The 17453-nt window shown below is 43.4% G+C and overlaps 1 protein-coding gene and 1 long non-coding RNA gene across 5 annotated transcripts in view; one reads left to right on the forward strand and one right to left on the reverse strand.

Moving 5' to 3' along the window:
* The first annotated feature begins 3487 nt into the window (after nt 1-3487).
* Nucleotides 3488-17453, forward strand: part of IFT43 (intraflagellar transport 43) — a 108187-nt gene continuing 94221 nt past the window's right edge. For 3 of the 4 annotated variants that reach the window (XR_002911255.3, XR_008513347.2, XM_024231890.3), the window contains exons 1-2: nt 3488-3596; nt 6622-6714. Coding sequence is in view for 2 of the 4 variants with exons in the window: in XM_024231890.3 (XP_024087658.1) it covers nt 3543-3596; nt 6622-6714 (147 nt within the window). In the remaining 2 variants the exon portion in view is untranslated. Of the gene's footprint in view, nt 3712-6621; nt 6715-17453 lie in introns of all 4 variants that reach the window. The other variant, XM_024231889.3, reaches the window with a different exon arrangement.
* On the reverse strand, nt 11712-16302 carry LOC129049935 (uncharacterized). The gene is made up of 3 exons (XR_008513348.2): nt 16235-16302; nt 15522-16007; nt 11712-12073 (listed from the first exon to the last, which is right to left on the reverse strand). It is a non-coding gene; the product is annotated as an uncharacterized LOC129049935 (long non-coding RNA).

Here is a 17453-nt window from a genome sequence, read left to right on the forward strand (position 1 = left end):
TCTGGAAAGTTACTCCGATGAGCCCCCTCCCTCCCTTTCCCCCAGCCCCGGCGCCCTCTCGCCAGCTGTCAGTCCGCGCCGTCCGCGGCCCGCGTCTACTCTCCCTCCTGGTCCCCCGGTCCCGGGGCCGCCCCCGGGCCAGGCCCGACCCGGGGCAGGGTCCGCAGAGGGCGCGGGACCCGGTAAGGGCGGCCATGCCAGCCTCGCGGAGGGGACTCCCGGCCTGCGAGCCGGGTCGGAGGGTCGGCGTCCGCTCCGCGGCGATCCTGGCCCGTTTCTTCATTGACAAGATCGGAGTCGGGAGGCGGGCAGAAGCCTGGAGACGCTCCACGGGCAGTGAAAAATGGTGGCGTTTTCCGGAAGATCGAGGGTGCCCTCTGGCGAAGCGAGGCCGCCAGTGAAGGAGCTCGGCTGGTCTGGAGCGGGAGAGACTCGGGGGCTGGGGGCTGCGGGGTGGGGGCTGGGGGGCGGGAGAAGGGGCTGCGGTAGAGAGCGAGAAAAACAAGACCCAGGCCCCGAGGAATCGCCTCCCTCCCGGCCCCACGTGCGCACGAGCGCACCTCTCCCTCCCCGACCGCTGCTCCGGAGCGGCTCTCGCAGAAATGTCATCCAGATGTTCAGCCTCCTTCCCGCCGAGGGCTCCGCAGGGAGCTGCGCCAGCGAGCGCGAAGTCAGCAGTTGGCCCGAGCCCATTTCCCAGATGGGTGAGGGGAAGTCGGCTCTGTGCTTTCGCTCCTCTTCTCGGCCCGAACCTCTAGGCCTTTTCCCACGAGCTGCCAAGGGAGGGTAGGGCACGTGGCTCCCCGCACCCCGCAACACGGGGCTTGCATCTGAACTGAACTTTCCTGAGAATGAGTGCCGCTCCCACCCCATCTCACTCCAGCCTTCCTGGACCCTTTCTGAGAGGTCTGGCTTCCAGGCCACTAACTGAAGGGGCTGTTCTCTGTGTCCCAGCACAGCGGTGGGTCACTTTACGGATGAGGAAACTGAGGCATAGAGTTTTTTTTTTTTTTAAGACCACACTGCTTGTGAGTGATGGAGGCGAAATTTTACACAGGCTATCTAGTTTGGATAGGCATTATTTTCATTTGCAAAACCAATGAGGAAACCTAGGGGTAGAAACTTTAAAAGTAACTTGCCCAAGGTCACATAGTTATTAGGTGTCAGCTGTTGGGATTTGGACCCAGGACATTGCCAGAGTCTGGACTTAATTACTATGCTATAGTGCCTCTGAAATTTGAGAAAAAGTTTAATGTTTACTATATACCAGGCACTATTCTAGGCTCTGTGAAGAATATCAGTGAACAAAACAAAACTCCTGCCCTCAGGGAGATTTTATTTTAGAGGCAGGGGTGGGGCAGTGGAGGAGGCAATAAACTAAATAAATATGTAAATGATGTAGTACGGTAAAAAGTGCTGGGCCAGGTGCAGTGGCTCACACCTGTAATCCCAGCATTTGGGGAGGCCCATGCGGGAGGATTGCTTGAGCTCAGGAATTCGAGACCAGCCCCAGCAACATGGCGAAACCCAGTCTCTACAAAAAATGGAAAAATTAGCCCGGCATGTTGGCGCAGGCATCTACTTGGGAGGCTGAGGCAGGAGAATCACTTGAGCCAGGGAGGCAGAGTTTACAGGGGGCCAAGATTGCACCACTGCACTCCAGCCTGGACGACAGAGCAAGACCGTGTCTCAAACAAACAAACAAATGTGGTGTGGCAGAAAATCAAGCAGGGAAGGAGGATGGGGTGTGCCTAGGTTGGGGGATGTTGCAGTTTCAAATAGGATGATAAGGGAAGGCCTTTGAGCAGACAGTTGCAAGATAGGAAGGAAAATTATTAAAGTTATACTTTTTTGGACTCCACCTCTACCAAATCAGAGTCTCCAGAGATGGGGCCCGGCATCTCTGTTTCTTTACAAACCTCACACGTGATTCAGGTGCTCAGCAAGGTCTGGAAGCTACTACTGCAGGGTACCTCTCTGCCCAGAGTGAGGACCATTTGCCTTCTGTTTTCAGCAAGTTGGGGAAGAAGTGGGGGTGAAGGTCTGGAAACTGACTATAAGGTGATGGTCATATGCTGTGAGCTTACAAGAAATGGAAAAATCCAAAGATTAATCCCTTCTTCCTCATCTGGTGCTGAAGAAGAAGGGAACAAGGGATTCATTGGAGCCTATATTTCATCTGTCTTGGATTTTTGGCAATGAATGTTTCTTCAGATTAAAATCTAACAAAGTATTCTCACTGAGAAGCAAGTTAACAAAGGATCTTAGAGATAATCTCTAAAGTAATTACAAGGGAGGAAATTGATACCGGAAAGGGCTCTGCTCTGGCTACATAGGTAGTTATCAGGAGAGCTAAGATGAGAACACAGCTCTTCTGATATCCAGGCCAGCGCTCTTGCTGTCACAGGCATGCTAACACACAGTCCTATCCAGTAACATGTGTGATTGAACTGAGTAATTTACTGGATATTTAAGAAATGCTTGCAATCAGGTTTCAGGGGTGCTACTTCCACTTCCAAATCCTTGCTTTTAACCTGTGGCCATCCAGGCCTTCCCCTCAACATAATACTGGAATGTTGTTTGCTTTCAAGGCTATCAGCCCATCTCCTATGGATCTCAGCCAGTGTCAGGGACCCGGCCAGTGATATTGACTTGGAGATTTCATATGAAGAGTCAATGAAGACACAACTTAAATGCCCCATTAGGCTGGGAATTTGTGGTACATCTCCCTCTGCCAGCCTAGGAGAATGGCTGGCGCCCAGTAGTATGTGCTGGAGATAAATACTCCAGTAATGTCTGGTGTCAGAAGGGCATCTGGCTCTGCTGCTTGGCACTTAGGTGATTTTCCTCAAGCCCCTTCTTTGTACCTCAGTGTGCTTTATTGTTGTTAGAGATACTACTGCTACTCACTTTGTGGGATTATTGGGATTTAATGAGATATTGAATATTTGTACTTTTGAAAGTTATTACTACTCAGCTATTTGATGTGTTGATTCAGCCTCTCTGTAAACTGAAGGCAGTTTTGAAGGCAGAGATTATGTATATTGCAGTTTCCATAATTCATGGTAAACCATTTATTACACCTGACTCCCTGTTTTCTCATCTGTCAAATGGAAACAATACCACTTATCTTGCTTCCCACACAAGGTTGTTATGCCCCTCACGTTAAGCCAATAACTGTGACGCCCTTCTGTACCTTGCAAAGAGCTATACAAGTGGGAGGCATCAGTATAGCCGTAGTAGTGCTTTGCACTTAATATATTGATGTATTTAAACAGAGCTACAAATGCAGACAGTTCCTAACGACCAAATTATTTTACCGTCTCGCAGGAGCAGCGTTGGCGAGTTTTAATAGCCAGAGGTTGCTTCCAGATGTCAAGCAAGGCAGATTTAAGAAAGATTCGGTAGTTTGGAGGATGGCACACAGAATCCAGGAACCATGCTGCGTACCCTTTAAAAATTGGGATGGAGGGGCGGGGCTGTTAGCAGGGACGCGGCTGGGCCAGTCGGTTTCCAGGAAGTGACGTCAGGCGGCCGCGGAGATGGAGGATTTGCTGGACTTGGACGAGGAGCTGCGCTACAGCTTGGCTACCTCCGTGAGGACCAATGCGGGGGCCTTGGGGGCCAGGATTTGGCGGGTGGGGAGGAGCGACCCCGCCGGCCCCGACTTCTCTGAGGCGACTCAGGGCGGCAGGCCTCGAGCCGCGCCGGGTGAGGCCCAGGAGGAGGCAGCCTCACCGCCCCGCCCCCGGGCCACTGTGGGCTCCGCCGCTGCTGGCCTGGGGTTTGCTTTCTTTAAAATCCTCAAAAAGTAGAAAATACCCTGTCCCCGCCGGCGTCTAGGACCGTGGGAAATTTCCGAGCCTTTCTCCGTTTTCTAGAGCCCCGAATGCGAACTTCCCCAGAATAGATCGATCACAGGGTGATGGGGGAGCCCCGGCCGGGGTCGCACTCGCTCCCATCCTAGAGTTTTTCCTTTGGGACACCTCATCCCAGAAGTTCCTGCAAAAGCCGCACTGTTTTATGCATGGAAGGGAGGCAGGCAGGGACGGCCTTTCTTCCCCATAATCCCCTTGGGGAGGTGGGAGTTACCTCAGTAGTTAAGGAAACCAAGACCGATTTGTAACGTGAGGGAGTGATTAGGTGCTCAGGCACTGAGGCCAGTTGGAGCATAGAGCTGTTGCGTGGGTTCAAAAAAACCTGAAAAACGATGTAACCTTTCCGAGCCTTGGTTTCCTTATGCCTAGAATGGAGGTGTTACAGTGAAAAGGAAATGGAACAATACATGGGAAGCGTGTAACTCAGTGCTTGGCATATGTTATCACGGAAGAGGTCAGAAGAGGTTAGCTACTGCTGCCTATGAGGCTGTGGTTTACCCAGCGTTATAGTTAGTAAATATTGGAACTAGATTCAAGACCCAAATTCAGTGTTTACCTTCCTCCTTTGTAACCCCCATCAGGCCTTTTTATTTTTAAAATTGGGTAGGATCGCACTTACTAAAAGATTGGGCCCAAGAGCAAGTCTTTAGTTTCTGCTGTGAAATCTCTAAGTGTTTGGAAGGTCACCAAGCCTGCTGATACGTGAATGTTTTTTAGTACCTGGGGATGTGAATGTAGTTATTCATTCATTCAACAAATATTTATTGAGCCCCTACTGTGTATCAGGCAGTGTCCTAGGTGCTGGAGATACAGCAATGAATAAAGCAAAGTTCCTGCCCTCATGTGATTATGTTGTAGTGGGAGAAGATGGGCAATAAATAGACTACATTTAACATACACAAAAATCAGGCAGTAAAGAAGTTTTTCTACCCTATGGATCTATACAGGGTCTTCAAAAAGTTTAAAACCTTGAAATACTTAAAAATTGTTAGAGAAACCACCTGTGAACAGCATTTAGTGACAAGATCATTGAATTTTTGTTTTAGCACAACCGCCATATGTAGGATGCTGTGTTCAGATGCTCAATGCTATGACAAATGGAAAAGGGCAACCATGGTGAAGGGATGGAATTGTCTGCCTTGAGAAGAAAATAAGCTGCTTATTATCAGAAAGATTGTTTCCACCATCCCTGAAACCTAAATGACACTACAGTTTGAAGTGTCAACACTGCACAAGAGTTTTTATGAGCTCTTCTGTAACCCCTCTCAGTTTAGTGGGGCAGTCAGTCCTTAGAACATCTTAAAACAAGTTTCAGCAGGGTATAGTGGAAAGCACCCAGGAAACCCAGGATCTGAAATCAGAAGGCTTTGCTCCTAGGTTTATGTCACCCACTTCATCACCTTCCTAGGCCTCAGTTTCTTCCTTTGTAAAATGACATCAGTCTCAGTTTCTGTCCATTATTGTGAGAATCAAAGGAAGCCACATTAAATGAGATCTAAAAGTGCTTATATTAATGCTGTTTTTTTTTAAACAAAGTAAAGCAAAAGTATAACAATTTCAGCACCCAAGAGTCTGACTAAATAAAGTTTTGTTTATGTGTTGGGAAGCCCTGGAGGCAGAGTCTCCACCGGAGGGCCTTGGGAAAACCTGCAAATGGTTCATTTGATGGCCAAGAATTTTGAAGTGCTCTGATTTCCAAAGATAATGTCTCAAAATTCTTGTATTAGATTTCCCTTAATGTCTGTAAAGGCAAACCCAGTTACTGTATATATCAGAGCAAATGCTAACTGTTTTCCAGTTGCCATGGAATTTAGGAATTCTTTCCAAAAGCCTGTTTGATAATGATTTTCATGCCAAGCTGCAGATTTGAAATTAAGCCTTCCTAAAATCCTGCGTAGGAACATGGGAGCCTTTACCACCTTCTTCTCTGACCTGTGGCATGAGGTCTCTGCCCATTGTAGAGGAATTTGTAACTGCATTTCTTTGGGTAGAAAATAGAATTTTCTTTTGCCATCTCTATTAGCTGTTAAAAGAAAACCTTGTCCAGCCTGGGCAACACAGGGAGACCCCATATCTACAGGAAAAGAAAGTATCCAGATATGGTGGTGTGTACCTGTGGTCCCAGCTACTCAGGAGGGCAAGGTGGGAGGATCACTTGAGCCTAGGAGGTGGAGGCTGTGGTGAGCACTCCAGCCTGGGCAACAGAGTGAGACCCTGTCTTAATTTCCTATTTTCCTATCAAATAGAACTGACCTCAGGTGCTTTGTTTTAAGGGGTTTTAGAGGGTTTTCTAAAAACATGTCCAATAACTCAAATCCCATTCTCCACCACATCATCATAAATCCAGTCCTTGCTTACCTTACCATGATTGTCATCTTTTGTTTTGTTTTGTTTTGAGATGGAGTCTCGCTATGTCACCCAGGCTGGAGTGCGGTGGCACAATTTCGGCTCACTGCAACCTCCGCCTCCCAGGTTCAAGCGATTCTCCCGCCTCAGCCTCCCAAGTAGCTGGGAATACAGGTGCCTGCCACAACGCCAGGCTAATCTTTTGTGTTTTTAGTAGAGACGGGGTTTCACCATGTTAGCCAGGATGGTCTGGATCTCCTGACCTTGTGATCTGCCTGCCTCGGCCTACCAAAGTGCTGGGATTGCAGGTGTGAGCCATTGCGCCCGGCCAGATTGTCATCTCAGTAGTGGCCCAAATGATATTTCGGTCAGCAGTGCCTTCTCTCTCTCCTTGCAGAGGGCCAAGATGGGTCGCCGAGCTCAACAGGAGTCAGTGCAGGCCGAGAATCACCTCAATGGCAAGAATTCCTCTTTGACTCTGACTGGAGAGGTGGGTGCTAAAAAAAAAAAAAAAATCTGAAGAAATGCTGTTTAAGAGTTAGTGATTCCTTAATGACCAAGGATTTGGTATTCCATATTTCTTCTCTTGAATGCCAACCCTTTCTCCTGTCTTGATTTGGGTATTCCCTTCCTTGGCATTTGTCCTTGTAGCCGGAAATGAAAGAACTTTTTTTCCTTGATGCCAGACTAGTTTCTGTGCATTTCCTTATATTCTTAATGTAGAACTTTTTATGTTAGCTGAAGCAGGGGACTGGGAAGTTTCAAAATCCAGTAGAATTCCAGGTTTTTATTTCCGCTGAATAAATGCCAGTGAGGCAGACTGGTGACGTAAGGTTGGATTACACAATTGGACATTGCTCTCGGTGGTGACCTGCGCTTTCTACAGTCTTCCGGCAGGAAGCAGATCATTTACTGGCCTTACTTTCCTGGAAACTTTTCCGAGTAGCCTGGAATTATGGGAAATGATCCAGCTTCTTTGTGGAGGGTGGGTAATTCCGATGAGCAATACTTTTTACTGCCAGGGCACTACTTTTGGCAGCTTACTCAGAGCCCCTTTTTACCTTCCTCTGTCCGTTTGAAAAAACTTGGCAAAAGTCAGCCTCAGGGTCATCCTCTGCCAGAAGTTAGCTCTTCTCTAACCTCTCCAGGCTGACTTAGCAGTCCTTCCTCTCATTTCCCATAGTATCTATCATGAACATATGCCATTATATGTGAATTGTCTTTTTACATGTCTGTCTCCCCCACCGAACAGTGAGTTCCCAGACAGCAGGAAACCTGGCTTCTAGCTTGCTGGCCCATAGTAGGTTTGCAACAGATGAAGGGACCCATGCTGAGAAGCCTAATGGGTCAGGCAGGTGCATGAGCAAATGAACCGGGTACCTGACATGGACACACTTCACTTACATATCACATAGGTAGGAATATTCTTCATTTTCATAGGAAATGCATTCTCCACCACTTTCTTAAGCTCTCCACATGGCTTTGTCCATTTATCTTTCATTTTCTCCCTTTAGAAGTGTGGGTATGGAGAATCATTACTTTAAGGTAACATCTGTGCTGGCCTAGAAAAACTAGCAGCTGACCCCTTGGCATCATTGCCTGGAAGAAACTAAGGGAGCGAGTTAGGGCAGGGGGACTGGGAACTGGAGGCCACATGCCCCCTCTAAAGGGACAACCACTACTTAGCCAAAGCTGGTTGATGCTGTCGAGAATACAGACCCAGTATTGCCAGATATGATTCTTCAAGAGATGCTGGCAGTCTAAAATTTTATGTGAAAGCAACACATTTTTAGAGGTTAGCAACTGATTAAGAAAACCTAATCACCATATGGACTGGATATTAAATCATCATATGGGCTGGATTTGGTCCAAGGATTGTCGGTTTGTAACTGCGGCCATGGCACCTCCATTATGATACTTATTACATTGTATTCTAATTGTTTACATGTCTGGTTCGCTCATAAGATACGAGCATCTGGAAGGCAGAGGTTGTGTCTTATCATCGTACCCTATTATCTGTCACAGTGCCTGGCAGAATAGGCCTGCAATTGTTATTGCACAGGATGAGGTGGGGTCAAGTACATAGTGTGTGATGTACTTACACATTAGAAGCTATGTAGAAGTGTTATGGGGCCTGGGGCAGGGAGGTTGGGAGGTGCGGATAGTAGAGCATTGGAGGCACAGTTAGGAGAGGTGATATAAAGTAGGAATTTGGTGAAAGAAGATATACCAGACCCAACCCTGGATCTCAGGGAGCTTGAACTGCAGTGGTGTATGTATTTAAAGAGAAAATGCAGAAGCAAATGACTGAGCTGATGGAAGCCAATTCTTGGCCTCTGGCACTTTACACTGTTCCACATGGGTCCAGGAGGATTAATTCCAACACCAGATCATTCATTCATTTACTCAACAACTATTTATTGAAGCACACAGTAAGTGCCAGGCACCATTTTGCAGGGTTGGCATATTTCAGTGAACAAAAGAGACAAGATCTCTTGCCATAATGGAATTTACATTCTTGTGATCACTGGCAACCAGGAAGACTAATTAAAAGTCTACTTAAGGCTAGGCACAGTGGCTGATGCTTGTAACCCCTGTAACCCCAGCACTTTGGGAAGCCAAGGCAGGAGGATTGTTTGAACCTAGGAGTTCAAGACCAGCCTGGGCAACATAGTGAGACCTTGTCTTTGCAAAAAATTTAAAAATTAGCTAGGTGTGGGTGGCATGTGCTTATAGCCCCAGCTACTTGGGAGGCTGAGGCAGGAAAATTGCTTGAACCCGGGAGGCAGAGGTTGCAGTGAGCTGAGATCTTGCCATTGCACTACAGCCTGGGCAACAAGAGTGATATATATATAAATATATAATTAATAAGAGTATATATTTTTTATATATATATTAACAAGACTGTGTGTGTGTATATGTGTGTGTGTGTATATATATATTTTAAAGTCTACTTAATTATGAAGGATGTTATAGCCACCTATGGTAGTTAGGTGAATGAGCCTGTGATGACCTGATTAGGCCTTAAAGCCTTATATGACCCCCATACCAAATCAGCTCCTGGGCTGGGGTCAGTGGGCCCTGCTTGCCTACCATCCACTTCCCCTTGGCTCCCATGTGAGAATCATTACTGTGAGAATATAACTCCATAGTCACAGAGTGTGATGAACCCTTTCAGGGTTTCAGCCATTCAGTAATACCTACTTATTTCGAGGTTTACCTTTTTTTAACTCTGTGCATTACCATTTTTCTGGGAGAACATGATGAAAAGTCATTCTGCTGTTCACCCAACTGTTGCCTCTGAAAGCAAGATGCCAGTTAGGATTCCAGGATCCCTTTCTCCCTGGGCTAATTGAGGTTTAAACAGTGTGGGCAGCCTCCCACAGGGCCAGATGCTCACTGTGCTGTGTGGGACTTTTTGGCTGTTTCTTTCTAAAATTAGATCCCAAGACTTGTGTGTGTGCCCATTTACATTCCAATTCTATTACTTGATGTATTTATTTTTGTCCTCTTGCTGACTATATTCTAGGATGAAGATATCCATGCAAACGTAAATATGGTACCTGGGAGCTGTCAGACATGCTGGAGTTACTTTAGACTTAAGTGGAAATTAGTTCAAACACATGGTTATTTTAAAGCGAGGTAGTGGAGTTGGGAGCTCTGGTGAAGGAAGCAGAAAGAACACAGGGCTTCGCACCAGAGGACTGGGTGCTAATTGCCTGGATTGTAGAGTAAGTCCACCAATCTCTCTAATTCTCCATTTCATTATCTGTCAAATAGTGATAGTAATACCACCAGGTTGATATGGGGGCAAATGAGATACGCATTGAGAAGCTTTTTAATAAACTGAAAAGCACTGTGTAAGCATTCATTCAATAAATTAGTGAATAAAGGCATATTGGTATAGCACTTTGCTGCTTTTATTAAAGGGCACAGAAGAAAGAGCATGTCAGCCAGAGTCTCTTAGAACTGATGTGGAAGTCTGTTCACAGGCTGCTACTCATTTATCCATAGGTTGGCTAGTAGTTATCCAGAGCAGAGGGTTTTTTTGTTTGTTTTTGTTTTGAGGCAGGGTCTTGCTCTGTCTGCCAGGCTGGAATGCAGTGGCATGATCATGGCTCACTGCAGCCTTGAACTCCCGGGCTCAAGCGATCCTCCAGTCACAGTCTCCTGAGTAGCTGGGACCACAGGCATGCACCACCACACCTGGCTGATTTTTTTTTGTAGAGACGAAGTCTTGTTATGTTGCCCAGGCTGGTCTCAAACTCCTGGCCTCAATCGATCCTCCTGCCTTGGCTTCCCAAAGTGCTGGGATTACAGGTGTGAGCCACCACACCCAGCCTGGAGAAAAGTTTTTTTGCTTTCTAGTTGCAGCAGGCATTTCTTAAGAGTCTGTAAAAGCATAGGCCTAGGAGTCGTACCAGCCTGGGCTGAAATCCCGGCCCTGTCATACATAGGCTTCTATGATACTGAGTTAATCTTGCTAAGCCTCATTTTCCTGTTGGTGAAACAGGGATAATAATATTCCATACTTCATAGGATGGCTGGAAAGAAAAAGTGATATAACCCTTAACTCAGTCTGACACACAAATGCTCAGTATGTTGCCAACCATTATTATTTCTCTAGTAGTTGGGCATTCTTTTTATTCCACCTTAACCTTCTCTACTGAGGTTGAAAGCTGGTGGCCTTCAGGCTGAATTTGACCTATAGTCATGTTTTATTTGATCCATACAGGGTTAAGAATTTTTAAATTTAGTTCACATTTATAAATTAGGAAACGTAATATGGAAATTCAGATTTGGGGCTTCTCTTTAAAATCGGAAGCCCTGGCACAGTGAGAATGCTGGGTTGACATTCCCACACACGGCGGCAATTGGCTGGAGCTGCAGGTGCTGATAGCTTACATGCATCCATCCCTCTCCAGTTAACTGCTTAGTACTTTGATACACCTGGTCAGATTTACTCACATTTGATCTGCCTGGTTCCCATTTCCGTCTGAATTTAAAACTCCTGTCTTTTAGGATGGATTGATTTTTCAAGTGGCCTCTTCTCTCTATCAGTATTGAATTTGGCTGCCTACAACAGAAACAACTCCAGTACTTGAATCAAACAGGAGCAATTTTTCTTTCACATAGCAAAGGGTCCAGTGGAGGGCAGAGCAGAGTGGGTGCAGTCACTGGAGCATGTCCTGCATTACTCTAGCTCCTTCCAGCTTCCTGCTCTGCTATCTGGAGCTTGTGACTTTTGTTCTCATGGTTGCAAGATGGCTGGTCATTCTCCTGGGATCAGATAATGCATTCTAGGTGGGAAGAGAGGGAGTCGTTGAAGAGTTCAAGGTGCATGCCAGTAAGAAGGGTGTACCCCTTCTTATCAGGAAAACAGTAGCCAGAGACCTCACTAAGGAGAGCTCTAGTTGCATTTCATTGGTCAGAACTGGATCTTATAGCCACATTCTCAGTTTCAGGGGAGTTTTTAATGGGCACATTACCACACCACAGCATCAGGGTTTCTTGGTAAGGGAGGTGAGGAGAATGGCTCTTGAGTAGGCAGTTCAAAAATGACATGTCAATTTAAAACAAATAGAAATTATAGAAAGGCCTTTTTTTTTTGTAGCCCTGGGTATGAAAAATTTATTTTAGCTTAAAAAAATTTACATTCTTCTCCAGTTTTTATTTTGGAGTTGAGTGAAAAAAAATTGTATGCCCTAAGTTCCAGGATATCTGATTGAGTGGCCTGTGTGAACCCTCTTCTTGATCTTTTCCTTCTGATTGTCTCCATAACCACTTAGGACGTGGTGCCAGTAGGATGCCTGTGGTTCTGTCCAGGTAATTAAACTCTTCTTCCTGCTCTGAGAGAAGAGGAAAAGTCTTTTTATTTGCTTGGTCATTGGATACATTTCAAATCACTTAACTGTCTAATTTTAAAATTTACCAGAAAGATGAACTCTTTGTGTAATTTTACTAGTTTGGAATAGATTGGAGTTGTGTCTACTTTTTTAGGGTTGTTGTGAAGATCAAATGAGGTAATGCATGTAAAGTACTTAGCACGGTATCTGGCACACAGAAACCCAAGGAGACATGGGAAATACTAAGAAAGCTTATGACTACATTTTTTGGGCGGGGATGGGTTGCACCTGTTGCAAATCAGGCTTGGATCACTAGAAGCATGGTTCAGCTAGCAGTTCAGGTTGGAATTATAGGTATTGAGGATTTTGCTGGAAGAGAGTTCTATGATGAGTGTCTACATGTCTGTGATGTATAGCTTTCTCTAGGGAGGATGGGTCTGAGAGTTAAACCAGATTTCTCTGCCTGAGCCTTGACCTTCTATTGATTCAAATGATTGTGCCCTCACAGAACTCTTTTAAGGACAGACCCAGATGCTTTCTACCGAAAAGTTACCTTCTACTGAGTTTGGGCAAAAGTAATCTTTGGCAAAACCTCTCCAGGGCTAGCTCATCTTTTGGATGAGCATTTCTTGCTGAGATCTAGACCTCTTTTTGGCTTAGCTTTTATTTTGCAGATTGTCCTTTTAATCATCATCATCATAGCTTACATTGGAACAGTTGCTAGCTATCTGTTCATTACATGCAGTGTCCTAGTTGAGCCTTATGGTAGCTCTTGAAGTAGGTACTCTTATCATCATGTTGTACATGTGAGGACATGGAGACTTTGAGAGTCTGGGTAACTTGTCAGAAGCATTCAGCTAATCTGTGACTCTAGTTGAGTCTTTCTGACTCAAGTGCCTAACCTCTCCTACCTGCTAGATGGGAAGAAACACAGACCTCCCAGTAGAGAAGAGGATTTTGGAGAGGGCGGAGAGACTTAGGGTCATTCCCTTGGGGTCCTTTTGGAACGGGAGTAAGTTCTCACTTGATCACCCTTATTCGTTCAGTGGTCTAGAGAAGTGTTGGAGTCACAGCTGTTCTCTTTCTCTCCCCCCATCCCCTTGGTGTTCCTCCGAGGACGCAGAACTGAAAGTTAGCCAGATTTCCTCGCAGGAATCTGAGAAATGCTGCTGGGCTCATGTTCCCAAATTAGGCCAATTTCCTCATCCCCCAGCAGCCTCACTCGGCCGGAGCTCCCTTGGCACTTTGCATTACGTCTCTCACCCTCCGCCTGTCCCCTTACTGGTCTGCCAGCCAGGCAGTTATTTTCAGCCCAATAGGGTTATCTGCTGACCCTTTTTGGTGACATTTTTCTTCTTTCTCACAAAAATAACTCTCCTGATTGGTCACATTTTCCAGCGTTTTTCATAGCCGCTCTCCAATCGGCTGGATTGAATGATGCTTCTGATAACGTTGCCGAAGAGGGATGCAGGGAATTTGATGTGGAGTTGTTCATAAGGAATGTGTTTTCCACACTTCATATTTATGTCATGCTTGGCATGCTTTGGTTTTGAACTCTCCCTTGGGGTGTGCAGATGTGCATCGCTGACCCATCCCTGGGGCCGGCCGCTGTGTGGGAGGGAATGTCATCTCAGGGTAGAGCCGGCAATTGGAAATCAGCGTCTTGAGATCCTCCGCCAGCACTGGCTCTGGCTTTGTCAAAGGCTCTTCAAGTGCCCCAGGAAAACATGCTTTCTTGCTGGCTTCTGTGAGACCCAGAGTGCAAGTTGGTGCTCAAAGAGCACTTTAAGATTCTCCTCCTCACCTATGGGGAGGGTTAAGTGAGAAATATGTGTCAAGAGCTTAGCCCAGTGCACTGTAAGTCCTCTCTTGTTGTCATTTTCTGTGTAATCTGAGAAGTAGAAAAGACGATCGTTTTGTCTTTAATCCCAGCTCTGCCAGTTGCTAGGTGTATATCCCGGGTGTGTTACTTAACTACTCTAAGCCAGTTTCCTCATCTGTTGATTGGAGATGATAGTAGTATCTATCTCATTGGGTTGTTGGAGGGTTAAATAAAATATATAAAGCTCTTAGAGCAGCGCCCAACACCTGCTAACTATTATTGTCCTTATCTGTATCACACGAGAATTGGAATGTATTATCAATTTATCCTAAATATCAATTCTGTCCAAGATACAGAGATATTCATATTTCGTAGACTAACAACTGGCCCTTATGGCAAAGAAACATTTGAGTGAGGAATCAGTAAGAATTCTTTGTGCCACTTGAGACCCATTTTATTTGTCTCTTGTAGTAGCATTTCTGCCTATGCCATTGGCCAGTTGTTTGCCAACACTTTTCCATCAACAAAATGCAACTCTCAGTCTGAAGGTTGACAGTCTTTCCAAAGAATAATCCTTAATTGCCGACTTATATCATTTTGTTGTTCTGGGGGCAGATGAGTAGAAAATGAAGAGGGCAGGAGTGACCTTGGTGACCTCAGTTATCTTGGAAAAAAGGAAATATTCATTCATTTATGAAACTTGATTGGGAGCTTTCTGTGTGCCAGGTATTGTGCTTTGAACTTGGAATACAATGATTAACCAGACATGCTCCCTGCCTTCTAGAACTTTGACTTAGGGGCTTGCAGAGAAGTGTCAGGTGGAGGTGGTTACAGAAGATATGAGAGTAAACACGTTGAGCCCATTTTATTCTCAGGGATGTCCAAAAAGGTGGTCCAGGAAGAAATCAGGTTTGAGCTGAGAGACTTGAAGGATGAGTAGAAATTAGCCAAGAGAAGAGGGGGAAGAATATTCCAGATAGAGGGAAGAGTGTGAGCCAAGTTCTGGAGACAAGAGAGAGAGCATGGCATGGTGGATTTGTTAGTGGAGCAGTTGACCATACAGGTGATAGAGGGGTGGTCGTAGGTGACTTTGTATTTGAAACCAGCCCCTTTTGCCTTCCTTGATAAATGGACCAAGTGTTTGAAAACCAACCCCTTTGCCTTTTCACAAATGACCCATATGAGGTCAACATTTCTAATATGACACTGAAATAATTGGTAATGTTATGAGAGCTAAACAGTGAGCTTTCAGTATTTTTAGCCTTGTCTTTTATTGCTGCATCTTCAGTGCAACCACTGTACCTTCCTCTATGCATTTGTGTTTGCTGGTCAAGAAAAATCTCCGAGGTGTGCTCGAGGATTTCAGATTCTATTGCAATGTTGGGATTTGGTTTGACTCCTTTTTGGAGTAAATAGACCACTGGCTGTGTTCAGAAGTATGTGAAACTTTTCATGGGAATGATACCTTTGTTGTAATGAGAACTGACTTCTATTTAGGCAAAGTGCCCAGAGCAGAGACTTGTCAGGATCTACGGCTGTGAATAGAATTCTATTAGAAAATAAAAGTGTTTGTTTGGGGGTGGGGGTTGGGGGGAATTAGAGAAATGATTTGAGCCACTATCATCCCACCTGGGCTTCAGTAGTTGCCTCATAACTGGTCCCTCCTCTTATATTCCCACTGTCCCGCAGTTTAGCTCGAGTGGTCTCTTGTAAAAATGTGTATCAGTCATTTCACAGTCAGACCCTTTAATGGATACTCATTGCACTTAAGATAAAAAACAAAAAAACAAAAAAACCCAAAGCCTTAACTTAGTCCTGTGTCATCTGGGTCTTCTCTGCATGGCCAGCCTCATTTCACACCTGTCAGCTATTGTAGTTGATTTAAGTGCGGTCCCTTTATTATATGCGTTCGTTTCTTTTTTCACATTTTCCTTATCACTTCAATCACAGTTTGTAATCATATGTTTGTGTCCTTATTTAGTTTCATCTCTCTGACCAATTGCAAGCTGCAGAAATGGCTGTTCTCCTCCCTGGAGACTGGTACTTTGTAGGTCCTCAGTAAGTGCTGGTTAAATGAATCCTCAGGTGTGAAGAGTGGGGGATGATGTATTCAACCTGCAGGAAATGCCCAAGAGGCGTTGATGTGTTAGACTTGTGTATAGCAGGCTGTGGGCTGGAGCTGGAGATTTGGAAGTTCTTAGCATTGAGGTGCTAAATGGAAGCCCAACACTCTAAGAGAGGGTTTTAGAGTAAGAGGAGAGGGCTTCTGACGGAAGTGGAGGAACAGACAGAAGCTGAGGACCACTCATGTTTAGGAAACACACAGCCAAAAAATAGCTTACCAGAAGAAATTGAGGAGTGGTGGCCAGAGAGGAGAGGAGAAACCAAGCACCTATGGTGTCCAGAAGCCAAGATAAGTGAGAGTGTCATAATGGACTGAGAGGTCAGCAGTGTTTGATATCTATACATATATATTCATATATATATTCATATCTATACATATATTCATATATATTCATATCTATACATATATTCATATATATTCATATCTATACATATATATTCATATATATTCATATCTATACATATATATTCATATATATTCATATCTATACATATATATTCATATCTATATTCATATCTATACATATATTCATATCTATATTCATATCTATACATATATATTCATATCTATACATATATATTCATATCTATATTCATATCTATACATATATTCATATCTATATTCATATCTATACATATATATTCATATATATTCATATCTATACATATATATTCATATATATATTCATATCTATACATATATATTCATATATATTCATATCTATACATATATTCATATATATTCATATCTATACATATATATTCATATATATATTCATATCTATACATATATTCATATATATTCATATCTATACATATATTCATATATATTCATATCTATACATATATAGTCATATATATTTTCATATATATACATATATATTCATATATACATATATATTCATATATATATTCATATATATATTCATATATATACATATATTCATATATATACATTCATATATATTCATATATACATATATATTCATATATATACATATATATTCATATATATTCATATATATATACATATATATTCATATATATTCATATATATATACATATATATTCATATATATTCATATATATACATATATATTCATATATATTCATATATATTCATATATATATACATATATATTCATATATATTCATATATATACATATATATTCATATATATATTCATATATATACATATATATTCATATATATACATATATACATATATATTCATATATACATATATTCATATATATATTCATATATATACATATATATTCATATATACATATATTCATATATATATTCATATATATACATATATATTCATATATACATATATATTCATATATATACATATACATTCATATATATTCATATATATACATATACATTCATATATATATTCATATATATATTCATATATATACATATAC

The sequence above is a fragment of the Pongo abelii genome, chromosome 15 (genome assembly GCF_028885655.2).
Source record: "Pongo abelii isolate AG06213 chromosome 15, NHGRI_mPonAbe1-v2.0_pri, whole genome shotgun sequence".
Classification (NCBI taxonomy): domain Eukaryota; kingdom Metazoa; phylum Chordata; class Mammalia; order Primates; family Hominidae; genus Pongo; species Pongo abelii.